The 16,857-nt window shown below is 35.9% G+C and overlaps 1 protein-coding gene across 1 annotated transcript; it reads right to left on the bottom strand.

Annotated features, from left to right (window-relative positions):
• Positions 1 to 174: 174 nt before the first annotated feature.
• On the bottom strand, positions 175 to 16,686 carry LOC123263074 (dynein axonemal heavy chain 10-like). The gene is made up of 7 exons (XM_044725611.1): positions 16,483 to 16,686; positions 5,425 to 5,483; positions 4,859 to 5,092; positions 4,635 to 4,775; positions 4,425 to 4,560; positions 514 to 1,028; positions 175 to 192 (listed from the first exon to the last, which is right to left on the bottom strand). The coding sequence occupies exons 2-7, from the start codon at positions 5,458 to 5,460 to the stop codon at positions 175 to 177; spliced, it is 1,080 nt and encodes a 359-aa protein (XP_044581546.1). The 5' UTR covers positions 5,461 to 5,483; positions 16,483 to 16,686.
• Between the last annotated feature and the right edge of the window lie 171 nt (positions 16,687 to 16,857).

Below are 16,857 nucleotides of genomic sequence, written 5' to 3'. Positions count from 1 at the left end.
TGGCTCAATAAAATTTTGCTTGAGCTTAGAGAATTTTAATCTTCCTAAATATTTTTTTTTTTTTTTTTTTTTTAAGAAAATTATTTTTCCAGCAAAAATTTTTTTTTCCGTACAAGTAAATTTTTTTTCTAAAATTCTAGCTTCAAAACAATCAAGAAAAACTACAATAAAAGATTATTCTTTGACTTTCCCCTAAAAAAATTGTAAATTTTTCAAAATTCAGAATAATGTTATTTTAAAACCGTTAATGTTGAATAATTTCCACTTCAAAGTCTAAAATCTAGAAATTCGAAGCTCTTCTTTGTTTTTTTTTTTTTTTTAATTTGACGATTTGTTTTAAAAATTCAATTTGCAACAAATCATTTACAAGTTTAGAAATATTTCGAATTCATTATTTTCTGTACCTTTTGTAATTTGTTTTCTTCTTAGAAAAAAGTAAATTTGTTAAATTTTGTAACATATAACATATTAGAATATGAGCATCAATAATCAATCTGTATCTATATTACTTACCTTAAAGTGCCGCGATACTGTAAATATAAACTTATCATTGTCACGTGCTTCGGTGTAAGATTTCCAGAGCTCAATTTCAAACCAATGAAATGCTGATAGTATGGATGAGCGAGCTTCATTCAAAATTGATTTTATTTTTTTCACAGCTGGTGAATTCAAATTCTCTACTAATATTGATAAACTAATCAATCTTTTGTGCCAATGATCACAGATGGCAGTAGGGCCATTGTCGAGGGGAAATTTATACATATCTAATACTTTATTTATATGTTTCCCCCAATTGATAACAATATTCTCCGCCTGTTCAAGCATATTTTTATCGGATGGATTTAATTTAAAATTCATTAAGTCTAATGATTTCGGTAAAGGTAACAGTAAATCATCTTCAGAATTCGTCAAATTCCATTGCACACATGACACCAGTTCCTCAAGATATTTTAACAGTTCTTTAATATTAGTTTGAACGACGTATTTTTGACATAAATTATTAGCATTTTTGGATAATTCTGAACAATCTACAATCATTTTACAATGTTAATTATGAAATATCACTAAACTGAAAAAAAACTTCATGATTTAAGAACCCTGAATAAAAAAAAAGTATTGAAAAGTATTTGATTGACTAGAAAACCAATACTTTTCAATACTTTTTTCTTTGTTTCAATACTTTTTTTTTATCAGGGAAAAATATTTTTTTCAAAATTTCACTCGTACTTTAAGATATTCCGTTTTCTTAGTTCAAAAAGTTCACTCTCCAATTAATAAATTAAAACTCTTGGTATAAAAGCAGAAAATTGTCCATTCAAGAATTTTATTCTTCAACGGAGCCTTCAACTTTATTATTTTCAAATAAAGACACATCAAAAATTTATTTCCCTTGGGTTAAGATAGACTGCATCCTTCGTTCAAAATGTTAGCATCTATTTCAAGAATGCTATTAAAACCAAATAAGATCGAATTTCTTCTACTTTCTACATCATTGAAAAAAAGTCTTAGATACGTTTCAGAATATATTAAAGTAAGAATTTAGTTTTTTTGCTATTTTGAACGAAAAATCTTCTACTTAAACCAAAAATATATAATTCTTGAAAGAAATCGAAACTACTTTTAGATAAACAGAATCGTTCTTGGTTGAAGAAGTTGACTTTGCCCGGGAAAAAATGATCAGACCTGATCAGATATGAACAGGTATGAGTCTTCAGACCTGATCAGACATAAAAAATAACCGGGCATGATCATGCTTGGAAAATAATATACACAAAATTTTGTGAAATTCCTAAGTATTCGAAAGGGTGATTATGAACTTCTCCCTGATTCAGAAAGATGATTTGAAATTACCTGATTTGAAATAATCTGAGATTACCTTCATGTTAATTGTATATCTATACACGGAAAAAAATAAACTGTTGCTGCAACAGGAGGCAGTCATGTTGCAGCAACAGGAAAAAATCCTGTTGCAGTAACAGGATTTTCCTGCAGCTGCAACTGTAGGCAGCCATGTTGCCGCAACAGAATAAAGTTCTGTTTCAGCAACAGGATTACTACTGTTGTTGCGACTTAATAGTAAAATATAGTTGGGTCATTCCATGTCAAATTGACCAACAGTTGGAATTGACCCCTCTTGATTTGGATAAATTTTGGTCAGAAATTTTCTTTTATCATACAACGAACCTCTGCCAGAGGAAAAAAAATTAAAAAATTTTTTTTTAAAATATATGCAAATTCAAAATTTCGCTATTTTTTCAGTTTTTCAATTTTGTTTTTAGAATATCTCGTACGCTATTATAGATACAGGAATGGCCTTTCGCTTGTTTAAAAGGGGACACTTGGGGCTATTGAAAAAAAAATATTTTGGAAAAAAATTTTGAAAAATGCTAAATTTGTCAAATTTTAAATTTTTGGAAATCATCAAAAGTGACGATCAACATTAAAATTTTGGCTCAATTTTTTTTGTATAGTACCTTGTACTGATCTTAAAAGACCCTGAAATTTTTAGAACTGTGTGTGTCTTTTTTTATTTATGAATTTTTGAATTTGAAAAAAAAATTTTTTCTTGTTTTTTGCAACTTTTAAATAAGGTAAAGTTATGCAGATACATAGTATTGTAATTTTGAGCATTAAAAAATTAAATTCACGACGTGAAAATATTAAATAATAAATTAATTTCGATTTTTTTTTATTTTTTTTGGAGTAATCTTAAAGTCAGGCTTAACACATGATATTATAGTTTCTTATTTTTCTTAACGCATGATATATTTTGTCCGTTTCTTCACTTCAATAACAGTTTTTAACGTCAAATAACTCAAACAGATATAAATTTCCAATAAAAATCAGAAATAATGTGATAAGAATATCAATTTTGTTTCGTTTTTTCGAATACAAAAAAAATTGAGCCAAAATTTTAATGTCGATCGCCATTTTTGACGATTTTCAAAAATTTAAAATTTGACAAATTCGGCATTTTTCAAAATTTTTTTCCAAAATATTTTTTTTTCAATAGCCCTAAGTGTCCCCTTTCAAACAAAAAAAGATCATTCCTGTATCTATAATAGCATTCGAGATATTGCAAAAACAAAATTGAAAAACTGGAAAAATAGCGAAATTTTGAATTCCCTGGTTAAAAATATTGATTGAAAAGGATTAAAAATGATGAAATTTGAATACTTTTGAATACTTTTAATTCTTTTTCATGTATATATAGATATACAGTTTACACGGGGTGACTGATTCCCAATACTTTTTAATCAATATTTTTAATCAGGGTTTGCATATCTTTTGAAAAAAATTTTTTATCCTCTGGCAGAAGTTTGTTGTATGATAAAAGAAAATTTCTGACCAAAATTTATCCAAATCAAAACGGGTCAATTCCAACTTTTGGTCAATTTGACATGGAATGACCCAACTATATTTTACTATTAAGTCGCAACAACAGTAGTAATCCTGTTGCTGAAACAGGACTTTATCTTGTTGCTGCAACATGGCTGCCTCCTGTTGCAGCTGCAGAAAAATCCTGTTGCTGCAACATGACTGCCTCCTGTTGCTGCAACATGACTGCCTCCTGTTGCAGCAACAGTTTATTTTTTTCCGTGTATAGTATTCAAATCTGATGCATTCAAATCATTTCAAATCGTTTTAAATCATTTCAAATTAGATTTCTTAATCAGGGCTTAATGTTAGTATTATGAACTTAAACTTTTACAATTTTTGGCTCGATAAAACTTTTCTTCCAGACTGTATATAAAGTAATATATTCTATAATAGACAATACTGAATATTTTTTTGATTAAAAAAAAAAAAAAAAAAAAAAGAAACAGTTTGATCAGGCTTGGTCAGACACGAACAGGCATTGTCATGCATGATTATGTTTGAATTAATTTATAACATGGTGAGTCAGAGATAAACCAACATACATATCAGTCCTGATCAGAACTAGAGGTTTTAAACCTTACAGATTGGATCAGACATAGCCATTCATGATCAGACCTGAAGTATTCAACGGTTCAAAGATGACCATGTCTGTTAATGCTTAGTCAGGCATGAACAGACATGGCTATGCATGCTCAGGCCTGAATTATTTAACTCTTCAGACATATGATCACATATGAATGGACATGATCATGTCTGACACCAGGTATAGACAAGCATGATCATGCATCAACAGGCCTAGTCATATCTCATTTCAGGCCTGATTATACATGAACAGACATGGTCATTTCTGAGTATTTTTTCTTGGGTATCGATTAAAGTTGTGAGTTTCTTAAGCCAAGAAGTCAGAATACAAGATAAGAAATTCTTAAAGTTGTCCTCAAAAAATTATCTTGGATTTTAATTATTTCTTTTGTTATAAAGAATATAAAGAAAATATTTTTATCATTGTGTAACATTTTCTATTTATTTGTTTGTCATCATACCTTTGACATAATCAGGTGAAATTCCCGTATTCGTATGATTGTGTTCTACTAATGTAAAATTTTTTTGAGATTTTTTCATTTTTTCATTTTTTATCGACAATTTTTGAACACTCAGAGATCGTTTAATTTTTTCATTCTATATTACAAGTTATAATGATTAACTAAACTAATATTAATTAATAAATACAGTAAAATAATATCAAACTGTACCTTATTCACCGAAGATTCTGTATTAGTATGACTAATCTGAGTTTTGACAGTACAGTCACTAATGCTATCAATTTTTTGAGTTTTTTTGAATTGTTCCGAAGTTGCAGTATAATACTGGTTTCCTAACAGAGGTTCAAAAACCTTTCTCAAAAATTAGAAAAGCATTAGATTAATTATCTTAATTTATCAAAACATCGGTGACAATAATACTAAACTAAATTTACATTGGTCAGCATCTCATTGAGAAATTCTAAAAAATTTCCATTTAATGATCCAACAGCTATATAATTTAATATACAATTATCGCATGTTTCCTGAGAATCAAAGTAAGGAATTTTTCCATCGCTTGTTTTCAAAAAGTAGAAAAAATTTGTTTCTATTAATTCTGGGTCCGTCAAATTTATTCGTCCAGATATCATGTGTATCACTGGAATCTCAATGACTTTATCAATCACTTTCTAAAATTACAAAGTAAATGCATGAAATCATCGAGAAAAGATGTAATTCAATTGTAACAAAAAAACTATTTTCTTTTATCTTTTTCATCTTTTCCAAATTTTCAATATTTTTGTGTCATTTAAGTCTATAATTTTTAATAAAAAATAACAATGAAAGCTACAAATTAATAAAGGTAAAAAATAAATTTTTAATGGATTATACTTTTTTGTATACAATTAAACTTTGCGACAATCAAAGCAACTTTCCGCTATTATTTTATTGAAGTTTTTATTTTAAGTTACATTTAATGAATAAATCAGCAAAAATGAAACATAAATAAAATTTTCTTTACCTGTGTAAGAATATATTTATCCTCTTCACCGGGCATTGGTGCAAATGGAGAAGTTAGCGCTGTAAAATGGCCAACGTTTTAAATAATCTACTTACTATTAAAATGTAAGTGATGATTGAAAGCAAAAATTTATTGATTTTGAATCATTATAAAAACTGAAAAATATTGATCTTTCAAAGCGGTAACCTTTGAGAATTTTATCATACTTAAAAAAATTAGCAGAAAACTACTTTTAGACCTCGACCCAAAATTTTTAGCAACTGAAAATTTTATTTTCTATGTGCATTTAAATGCAAATTATAAAAGATATAAATTTGTATAAATATATAATTTATTACCACTAGAGGAAGAGCTAGTGGGGGTCATTTACTCGGAATTAAAAAAAAAAAGTGGAAAACAAATGGCTAGTAAACGAATGGGGATATGGTTTTAAAATAGCAAAAAAAAAGTGAAAACAGGAGTGATATAGAGGTCATGATAATAACAGTGTATAATAACGTGGGGATAAAAAAAAATAGAATCAGAATTAAAAGGGGTTGTAGAAGAAAATTCGAGAATAGCGGAGAAAATAATAATAGTAGGGGACTTAAATGCTAGAATAGGGGAAAGAAATATAGTAGGGGTAAATGAAGAGTGGAGATTAAAGAGAAAATCGAAGGACAAAGTATTAAATTCAGAGGGGAAAAAACTACTCAAGGTGTGCAAAGAACTGGGGCTAAGAATTATGAATGGAGGGACAGAAGGCGACAGAAAAGGAGAAATAACATTCATAGGAGGAAAGAGCGAAAACTGTGGGTCGGTATTAGATTTAGTACTGACACTGGACAGAGGAAGTGACACAGACATCAACTATTTAAAAATACTAAAAAGTATAGATTCGGACCACCTACCGTTAATATTCAATGTAAACGAAAAAACTAAGACAAAAGCTGGAGCAAAAAGACAAAGAGGTGAAAGTGACCACATAGCACAAGAAGAAGGAACAACAAAAATTGAAGAAGACATTTTAGGTTGAAAGAAAGACAAAATTGCGGAATACCAGGAAGTCATATGGGAAAAATGGAATGAAAAAATAAATGAAAGAAAAACAGAGTTCGGGTGGGACAAAATGAAGGAAATAATATATAATGGAGCCAAAGAAACGGAGATGAGCAAAAAAAGGAAAGAGTGTGATAAAGCAGATAAAACAAAAAAAGGTTTTACAATGAGTGTAAACTAAAAAGAGAAGAAGTATGGAAAGCATTTAAAAAATTAACAAAAGAAAAAGATAACAATAACAAAAGCTGCAAAATAGACTTAATTGAAGCAAAAAGAAGCTTGGGGGGAAAATTAGTGGTAAAGCATGGGTTAAACACTTTGCAAATCTACTAAACAAAAAAGAAGACTAGGATAAAACAGTAAAAAGGACAGAGAATAAAAGGGAGGATGAAAGTACAAATAGAGAAAATAGAGAAGAAGAAAGAAATGCATGGGACGAGAATATTAGCAGAATAGAATTCAAAAAGGCTATAGAAAGGCTAGGAAACAACAAGGCGCCAGGGGAGGATGGTATAAAAGCGGAATTTATAAAAAACCTGCCGAGAGAAATAAAAGAAGAATTAAGAAAGATAATTAATAATATATGGTCGGAGGGAAAGCTGCCAAATGGATGGGAAAAAGCAAGAGTAGTGCCAATAATTAAGGGAGGTGATGAAGAAAAAACAGAAAACTACAGAGGAATATCGTTATTAAATATTGGATATAAATTACTAACAATGATAATGGCTAATAGAATAATGGAGTGGGCAGACAGGGAAAACAAGATAAAAGAAAGTCAAGCTGGTTTTAGAAGGGGGAGAGGAACAAGGGACCATATATTTCTGTTAAATGCGCTAATAAACAACAAATTAAAAAAAAAAAAAGAGAAACTATTTGTAGGATTCATCGACTTAAAAGTAACTTTTGATACAGTGGACAGAAAAATATTGATAAAAAAAGTAAAAGAGGCGGGGATAAGTGGAAAAATGCTAAAAATGATAGTGGAAATATATAGCAAGACAACAAGTGAAATTCAATTAGGGAATAAAAAAACAGAGTAATTCGAAATAAATCAAGGTGTAAGCCAAGGTTGCGCATTAAGTGCAGTCTTATTTAATTTATTTATAGATGACATGGAGGACATCATAGAAAAAAAGGCCATTCGGCAGCCGAAATGGAAGTAGATTTCATGATGAATAATAAAAATACTACTAGGGTTGCATACGAAAAAAAAAAAATAAATTTCTGTTTGATTAAACAACAATGACGTCAAAACGAATACAAAAGTTCCTCCTCTGTGACAGGTGGAATGTCTTCGTGGTTGAGCTGCGGTGATGAATAGGCGAACCTACGTTGCCTCGGGAACAGCGTGGAAACAATCCTCTCTAGGAGCTGCGGGCATGTGGGTGACGGCATTGGCTGGCATTTTAGGTGGGTCATGACCACCTTGTACGGCCTACCCCATGGATCTTTCTCTACCTCTTCTACAAGCTCCTTCCAGCAGCGTCTTTTACTCTCTTTGATGGCTTTATTCAATTCTCGACGGGCCTTTTTGTAATCTATCAATAACACTGCAGAGTTAGGTCGTCGATAGCCCCGCTGGGATAATCTTCTTCTTCTAAGACACTCTTTACGAAGGGTACTGATGGTGTCGTTCCACCAGTGGACCGCCGGTCGTTGATTCATGTCCTGTTTTCGAGGCATAGTGGCGTCGCAGGCCTGGGAGACTCTTCTCATTAGTTCCTTCGTCTTCTGTTCAGCACTGCAAGTGGTGATCGGGTCGTTGTCTAGCGCCACGACAAAGACATCTGGGTCGAAAGATTTAACTTTCCATCCAACTGCGTTGGTCTGTCTGGTTGCTCTTCGTGGATTCTGGCCAGTCGATACTTCCCAAAGTATTGCACTGGGGTCGCTGGCAGTGTAGGTATTCATAACCACCCAGGAATAGCTCCCTTTCAATAGACTACTGCTGACGAACGTTAGGTCGACAATTGAACTTGCCTCTCCTTTGGTGTATGTTGGTGCATCGCCGGTATTGAGGAGGACTACGTCCAGTGTAGCCATTGCTTCCAGTAGTGCTTTTCCACGTGGATTAGTGAGCTTGCTGCCCCAGTCCACCGCCCAAGAGTTGAAGTCTCCAGCTATTGCCACGGGAAAATATTGGCTTGCATCTTCGACTAATCGATCAAGAAACTCTAAAAATTGTTCCATAGAGAAACTAGGCGGCGCATAACAGCTGTAGAAACGGATCCCATCTACACACGCAGCTACAAAACCAGCCTCTCTATTATTGACGACACTCTGAAAAGGAAGTTTGCCACAGGACCAGATGACAGCTTTGAGGGTGCTGTCCGTTTCCCATGGTTGGGTACTAAGGTGTTTATATGGTTCTGCAATTAGCACTAAATCTAGCTCTAGTTCGCGCGTGGTCTGAACAAGCAGGTCATGCGCGGCCTCACAGTGGTTGAGGTTGAGCTGCAATATCTTCATGTTCTTTTGTTTGTTATCTTCTAAAGCGCCTCCTGGAATATCGGACACCTATTAGTGCCGGCATAGTGGGCGAGGTCTTTTGCTTCTGGATTTTCCGCGCAAATTGCACATTTAGCTGGATTTTTACATTCAGCGATCTTGTGTCCTTCTTGACCGCATTTGATGCAGTGATTAGACCTGTTTATTTCATTTTTGCACTGTGATCCAAAGTGCCCGAAGTGCCAACATTTAAAACATTGGATCGGTCTCGTCGTCGCTCTTATTCGACAGTTAACCCAACTAATTCGGATCTTGCTGTTTCCGTCCAGTAATTTTCGCGCTGTGGTCGCTGGTAGTGTGACTGTTGCCATCTGCTTACCTCTAAAGGCCTTACAGATCTTTATTGCCTCTAGCGGTATTTCACAGGCTTCTCCGACTTCTGTTTTCAAGGCGACCTGGATGTCTTCCTTCGTCGTCGTGTCGTCGATGTCTCGGATCTCGATGGTCTCCTGTGGCCCTTTACAGATCACTTTGGCTTCTGCTTGAAGGATGCACGCAATAGTTTTCTGTAAGGCTTGGCCTTTGTCGGTGCTCTCCCTCGATAGCGTAATCAGCATGTCTCCGGCATTGGTTCTGTGGATTTTTTCGACCGTATTGCGGACCTGGTCTTCTGGGACGTCTTGTTTGATACGACGTAGTATCTCGGCATACTTGGCCTTATCAGCTGGGCGGATGATTAGCGCGTCAGGTCTGATCCATTTGCGCGGTTTTTCCCGCTTAGGCTCTGGCCGAGATTTGTTCACCGGTTGTTTCGGTAACCGCTCTCTCGCTTGCTCCTTCTTCTCCTTCTTGGATTGGACCTTCTACCATTCAGTCACCTCTTTTTTTCCGGCGTTCTGCACTGCCGTGTTTTTTGGAGGGCTTGGTTTCAGGTCTTTTTTCTTCACAACTTGGCAGATCGTTGGGTCGGGAGAAGATCGATCTTTTCTCTTAGTTGACTTGCTGCTAGTTCTGCTTCTGTCTTCCGCGACTGATTCACCGTCACCTTCGGCTCCAGTGTCCATTGCTTCTTCATTCACGACAGTTGCTTGAATGCTTCTCTCCGGTGTAGTGCGAGAAGTGCGTCGTACTGTTAAACGCCATTCTTCATCAAGTTTCTTGAATCTCTGGAGGGCATTGGCTACGCTGGTCGTCTTGGTCTTAATCTCCTTGTGGATATTGACCTTAGATTGGATGAAGTCATTTAGCTCACTGGTCAGCTTTTCAAGGCGTTCCAACGCTTGCGACCGCTTTATTTCAGCGCTTACTTCAATCGCTGCTTGTTGGGCATGAGGCCCGTTTTCACTATTGTTGTTTTCCTGAATTTTACTCATACTTTTAAATTCACCAGCGCATCGGTCAGAGTGGAGCAGGTTGTCATAACTAGGAACGGGTGTACCCTCGGAGATAGTACTCCTACCCCAATTCCCTGAGGCCTAGCCGACACTTAGCCAGTCCCGGAATACACGGACGGACTAGACTCGCTCGGAGCGGTGAAGATTCCGATCTCTAACACTCACTGCGTACTTCCTGATCAAGGCCCGAAGTGGCTAGCTCCTGATCCACTGCTGCAACTTACACCTCGGCAGAGCAAGCTCACATCAGCCGTGGCCTGCATCGTTGGAAACTACGACACGAGGTTCCGGTCACTCCCAGTGGGTCACAGCAGGGAACGATCGTCTTGTTAGGTCAGTTAGTGTGACCAACCCATTAAAGGGGAGTTTTGTCCACGGGAACGTATTTTATTTGGCTCCTACCCTCTGTACCAGGTACAGCGAGCGTTCTCCCATCCGCTACGGGGAGACGCGCCTGGCAGCAGTTTCTCCTCTGCCCCAAGTGTGTGTGTGTGTGTGTGTGTGTGTGTGTGTGTGTGTGTGTGTGTGTGTGTGTGTGTGTGTGTGTGTAAACCTCTCGTAACTTTTGAACGGCTTGACCGATTTCATCGCGGTTGGTGTCATTCGAAAGGGCTTCGCCAAACTTAGATTTCCTGTAAGTTGGAACCGATTTGGACCAGTAGATTTCGAGAAATTGCAAAAAAAAGTGACAAAAAAAAGTTGTTTTTTTTCATTTTTTTTTTAATATCTCCGAATTGGCTGAACCGATCAACTTCAAAAACTAATCAGCTATTAACCTTGAAATCCCGCATCGATCGCCACATAGAGCGTCAGAATCGGTTGATGCGTTCGTGAGATATCGTTGTAGAAAAAAATCGAAAAAAGTGTTTTTTTGTAATAACTCCGAAATTTCTGATCAGATCAATTTTTTTGTTCAGAATCATTTATAGAGCTCAAAAACCACATCGATCGCCGCCTACCGAGTGAAAATCGGTTGATTTATTAAAAAGTTACAGCAGTTTGAAAATTAGAAAAATCGTGTTTCATCGAATTTTGATAAGACTTTTGAACTCGAAGAGCTCAAAAGCATAGCAAGGTTATCTCTTTGAGCTCGGAGAGCTCAAAATAACACATAAATTGTATTTTTGAGCTCGAAAACGTCATAAGTGCAATTTTAAGCGCCTAGGTATGGAATTAGCGGGAAGTTGCAGGGATGGCCTTCAGGGTCAACCGTTTTTCTAATTTTTTTTTCGATATATAGGTTCATTTTAACCCATAAATTCGATAGGTTAGTTTTTTTGGCTCACCCTAGGGTACAGTGATTGGTAAAAAGAAAATATTTATTGGAAAATATGCAGATGACGCAGCAATAGTGGCGGACACAGAGGAGGGTTTGAAAGAAATGATAAAAGAAGTGGAAAAATACGTAGACAAAAACAATTTAATATTTGTTGCCATATTAAAGCAAATTTTAAGGGAGTTAGGAAAGAACGGATAGGGGAAAGGGGGGACCTACTCAGTGGAAATTTTTCCGTAATTGAAAAAATAATCAGACAGCCCAGACTGGGAATCGAACCCAGATCTCTCGGTTACGCGCCAAGGGCTCTACCAGTTAAGCTATCCGAGACAAGTACTGACTACTTTATTCAGTCACGTATATAAGACCCACCGAGCAAACAACGCCACCGTCCATCTTACGGTAAAGAGCCATATTAAAGCAAATTTTAAGGGAGTTGGGAAAGAACGGATAGGGGAAAGAGGGGACCTACTGCGGACCTACTTGTAAAATATTTTTTTTTTATTAGAGTAAATCTAAAATAGAAAAATTTTTTTTAATTTTTTGAAAAATTTTAATTTTTGGATTAAAAACAATTGTGAAAAATTTCAATTGTAGAATAAAAAAAAAATATGGAAAACGTCAATTGCTGGATAAAAAAAAAACTGAAAAAATATCAAAAAATTAATATTTTCGAAAAACTGTTTTTTTTTTATTTGTTTATTTTCACCCATAGAATACGAAACAAATCACCAAAAATTGATAGACGAAATGGATGAATTTTATTGACGATTTTCTATCAGAGCAAAATTTAAGTTAACATTTCAATTGCGACAACTATAGTTTTAAAAACGTGAAACTAAACAATTACCTGCGATTTTTATATATTTTAAAACTTTTTGCAGTGAAAATGTGTGAACTAAGTTGAATTTAGAAAAGAATAATTTTTTTTTCAAAATTCAAATTTTTGAAAAAAAAAACCCTTTTCTGAGGTAGTTATTATTATTATTATTATTATTATTATTATTATTATTATTATTATTATGTTATTAAATGCTCAGGGGGGGTTGTCCCCGGAGTCCGATTCTCCGAGGGCCCAGCCTGAGCTCCATCCATTACTGCTGGACCACTCCGCACAACAAGGCGGTTAGTGATCACAGCAGGCCAAAGTCATTTTCCTAAGTAGACGGAGGGAACCTAGTATGACAGCCTTCTGCATCCTGACCGCCAAGAATTCAGCTTTTGATGAGCAAGCTGGAACTCTGGCAAGTGAGGATACAAAAGACTGTTTCATCCCTCCGAGGACGCCAACAATCAGGACGACGAGCTTGACACGGTAACCTGGGTAAAGTTTGCCAATTTCAAACAGGAGATCCTGATATATCTGTCTTTTGTGCTCTTCTTTGGCTGAGATGTTGTATTCAGCCGGAGCCGAGAACTCAATGACATAAATGTCACGAGTAGCCTTGTCGAAGAGCACAATATCAGGTTTGTTGTGATCTATCCGCCGAGTTGTTGCAAACGGCATGTTCCAATAAATTTTGCAACTGTCATTCTCAACAACCTGGGGAATATCTCCTGGCAGATAAGGCAGCACCGGTGTCACGTCAATACCGTAGCGGTGACGAAGATAGTAGTACAGTACTCTCAAGGCAGCATTGTGACGCTGGATGTATGCACCTCTCGCCAGCACAGGACATGCTGACAAAATGTGCATAAGCGTCTCCGGATGTTGTTTACACGCCCTGCAGGTCGTGTCCGGGAGCTGCACCTGGAGCACCTTGCTACGGTACTCTAGAGTGTTAATGACACCATCTTGGCAAGCAAATATGAACACTTCAGTCTCGGACATCAGGCCAGCTGACTTTAAGAAGGAAAACGTCAGCTGGGTGGACAAGCCATGATCACGCACGTGTTTGAAGAACACGCTGTGCATAGACTCGTCCATCAGTTTGCCTAGGAGTAGTTTTTCCTCGGCGTTCCTGATGGCGCTCTTGAATTCCTCCTTTCGGAGTTCCATAAGAGCGTTTATTTCTCCAAGACCAAGGGTTCTTGCCGCATATATTGCTGCCTTATATAAGAACGACCCCTTATGCGCATTCTCATGTTTATGAACAATTTGCATAAGAAAGTCATCCTCATCTGCAGTGAAATTGACAACTTCGTGTGTTAAACCCAGGACTAAACGATCGTGAAGCCGCTCCAAGCTCTGCAAACCTCTCCCTCCGATCGACCGGGAGAGGTATAATCTGGCGACTGATGAATTGGGGTGCATGCTCCGGTTCATGTTGATAGTCTTACGGGTTCTGATGTCGAGATCTCGCAGATCCTTTTCGTGCCAATTTTAACACACCGAAGGAGGATAGTAAGACTGGTACAGCGAGCGGGTTACTAGCCGAGACTTTATTTTTGCCGGAAAGTTCGAGGACCAAATTTTCCGGAGTCACCTAACATACTCGATACGCAGAGTTGAATTGACTTCGGAGACCGCATGCATGCGGTGCTCTTCCATTCCTAGATATCTATACAACTCTCCGGCGTCTAATTGTCTTAAAACGCTCCCATCTACCAACTCGACATCATCACCCGTAACAGAGCACTTACCCCTCGCCAGATGTACGACCGCACACTTGTCCAACCCAAAAGACATTCCGGCATCCCGAGTGTACTCTGCTACGATGTTAAGGGCCGCCTGTAGATGATCTTCATCAGCACTATACAGCTTCAGGTCATCCATATAAAGCAGATGGGTAATCGAGTATTTTCGATCACCCGGAGGCCCCACAGAGTACCCACGAGTTTTACGGAGAGCAACAGATATAGGCAGCAGTGAGATGCAAAACAGCAGAGGGCTCAAGGAATCACCTTGGAAGACCCCTCGTTTGTACTCTACAACTCCGGTTATGTGCAATGCGTTTCCACTTCCAATGTGAAAACGCGTTCGCCAGAGCTGCATTGTACGCCGAATGCATTCCACTATTTCAGGATTGACCCCCAGGCATTTGAGGAGATATAAAATCAACTCATGAGAAGTTGAGTCAAATGCCTTGCGATAGTCGATCCAGGCCATTGACAGGTTGCGTTGATAGTAGATCGCATCTTGTGTGACACATCGATCAACTATCAAGTTCTCTTTGCAACCTGACAGGCCTCTTTTGCTGCCACGCTGTTCATATATCTGTTGCCATACAGGTTCTATCTCATGCAAAATACGGTTGTTTAAAATTTTTGTAAAAATTTTATAAACCGCATTCAAGCAGGTGATAGGCCTGTAATTCTTATTATTATTATTATTATTATTATTATTATTATTATTATTATTTATTCATTTATTCTTAATTTTTAAATGAAAATTTGTTTGAAGTGATTGTCCCGAGCAATTCTGAAATCTTATCAGCTAGAAATCTTAAAGAATTCGGCAAAAAATAAAACCTTTGACCAAGAGTATTAATCGATTCCAAAAACTAATTATCTTTTTACCGTAAAAAACAACGCCATTTTTGCAATTGCTGAATACAGATATTTTCTAATTTCACTACTTCTGTTTTAGGCACACTCACCCACTCGGTTTCATGGTATTATTTATTTAATAAGAAAAGTTGAAAATTTGTTATCTGACAGTATATGTAGAATTCATCTGTCAACTCTATAAATTTAAGGGGGTCTTCTGGTTTGACGCCCTGATTTTTGAGCATTTTTTTAGGATTTTTTTATAAAGACCAATGAAGAGATAGAACTTTAAACTTTTGACTATTTATTTATACATATTTCAAGGGTGTATAGTTAAATTATAGCCATAAGTGGAACCACAGTAGAACCACCACCAAATCACGATGGATCCACGATGAATCCACAACAAACCCACAAATTAACTTACGGTTGAATCACAGTAAAACCACTGTGGAACCACGGCAGAGTCACGACAATTCTACTATAAAACCGTAGGTGGAACCATGATCGAACCACGATCGAACCACAATAGATTCACAGTTAATCCACTGTAAGACCGCTGTTGAACCACAGTGGAATCAAAATGGCACAAAATCCACAGTGGATCCACCGTGGTTCCATCGTGGCTCCACAATAAGTCCACTACAACCGTGGTTCCATCGTGGATCCACCGTGGTTGCTAAACTGCGAGGGAAGTGATATCATTGGGAGCATATACGAAGGAGGCAGCATTGAAGAAATAGAAGAAAAAATAAGGGAGGGGCTGGAGAAATACAAAAAAGAGCTAGAAAAAAAAAGAAAAACTCTTAATAGAAAAGTCAAAATACAACGAGTTTTACAAAGAAATCTTACAAGAAAGTGAAAACAGCTATTGGAAAAAAGATCATATTAAAAGTAAATACAAAGAAGTTTGGGCCAGAATGAGATGCGGAAATCTGTGGAGGAGTGGAAAAAAAGGCCAAAATAATTGGGAATGCAGAATATGTAAGAAAGAAGAGGAGACACTGATGCACATACTAAGCTGTATGGAAATACAAGAAAAAATAAGTGGGAAAGGGCAACAAGCAAGAAACAAGTGGATGAGCGAACTAGAGGGGGAATTAACAAGGGAAAGATTAGTGGTAATTTTAAAAGGGGAAATAAATAGGGACCTATGTACATATGTTAGCGAAATGGAAAAATTATTTAAAGAGGATGAGTAGTATTACAATATTGAATGTCAGAAAAAGGATGTCATTAATATACAGGAATAGATACTAGGATTATAAGTATGAAATAGTATTAATAGTATTGTAATGCGACTGTGATATGAAGGATGAAGAGTGATAAAAGTAAAAAGAGAGTACAAACAGCTGAAAATTAAACCAAAATTAGTGTATATGCAAATGAAAATAACTAAACTGAGATACAGTTATGTAAAACACAATATGTGATACAAATAAAAACGATATTCTATTCTATATAATTTATTACCAGAAATTTTTTCTTTATAATCTTCTGGTGTTACAAGTTCTGCATTATCTTCATCATCGCCATCAACGTCTAAATATATATGAGTTGTTGTTACACCAGAAAATAATGTGCTGAGAATCTCATTATTTGGTTCATAATTTTCGTCCTTTTTTCCCTTTTTCGTTTTTTTCCCTTTTTTTTTCTTTTCTTCATCAGTTTTTTCGACTTTTCCTGAAAGTAATAGAAATTTACAGTTTATTATAGTTTATTTACATAAACTTTCATCAAATAATTATAAATTCAGAAACTAATAGATCAAAATATGATTTTTTAATTTATTTTATATTGATTTGATTTGTGAAATAAGATACTCCAAATCTAGTTATTTACGGGAAC

Source organism: Cotesia glomerata, linkage group LG4 (assembly GCF_020080835.1).
Source record: "Cotesia glomerata isolate CgM1 linkage group LG4, MPM_Cglom_v2.3, whole genome shotgun sequence".
NCBI classification, from domain to species: Eukaryota; Metazoa; Arthropoda; class Insecta; order Hymenoptera; family Braconidae; genus Cotesia; species Cotesia glomerata.
Note: the sequence above shows the minus strand (reverse complement) of the source record. Positions and strands in the feature narration are given on the sequence as shown.

Bases quoted from the DNA above. Each gene is read 5' to 3' on its own strand.
- LOC123263074 (XM_044725611.1), bottom strand. From the start codon at position 5,460: ATGCCCGGTGAAGAGGATAAATATATTCTTACACAG. The intron at 4,776-4,858 runs GTAAATTTAGTT...TTTTTGAGAAAG, and splicing joins TCAATGAGATGCTGACCAAT to GTTTTTGAACCTCTGTTAGG. The intron at 1,029-4,424 runs GTATGATGACAA...AAATGATTGTAG, and splicing joins TTCACCTGATTATGTCAAAG to ATTGTTCAGAATTATCCAAA.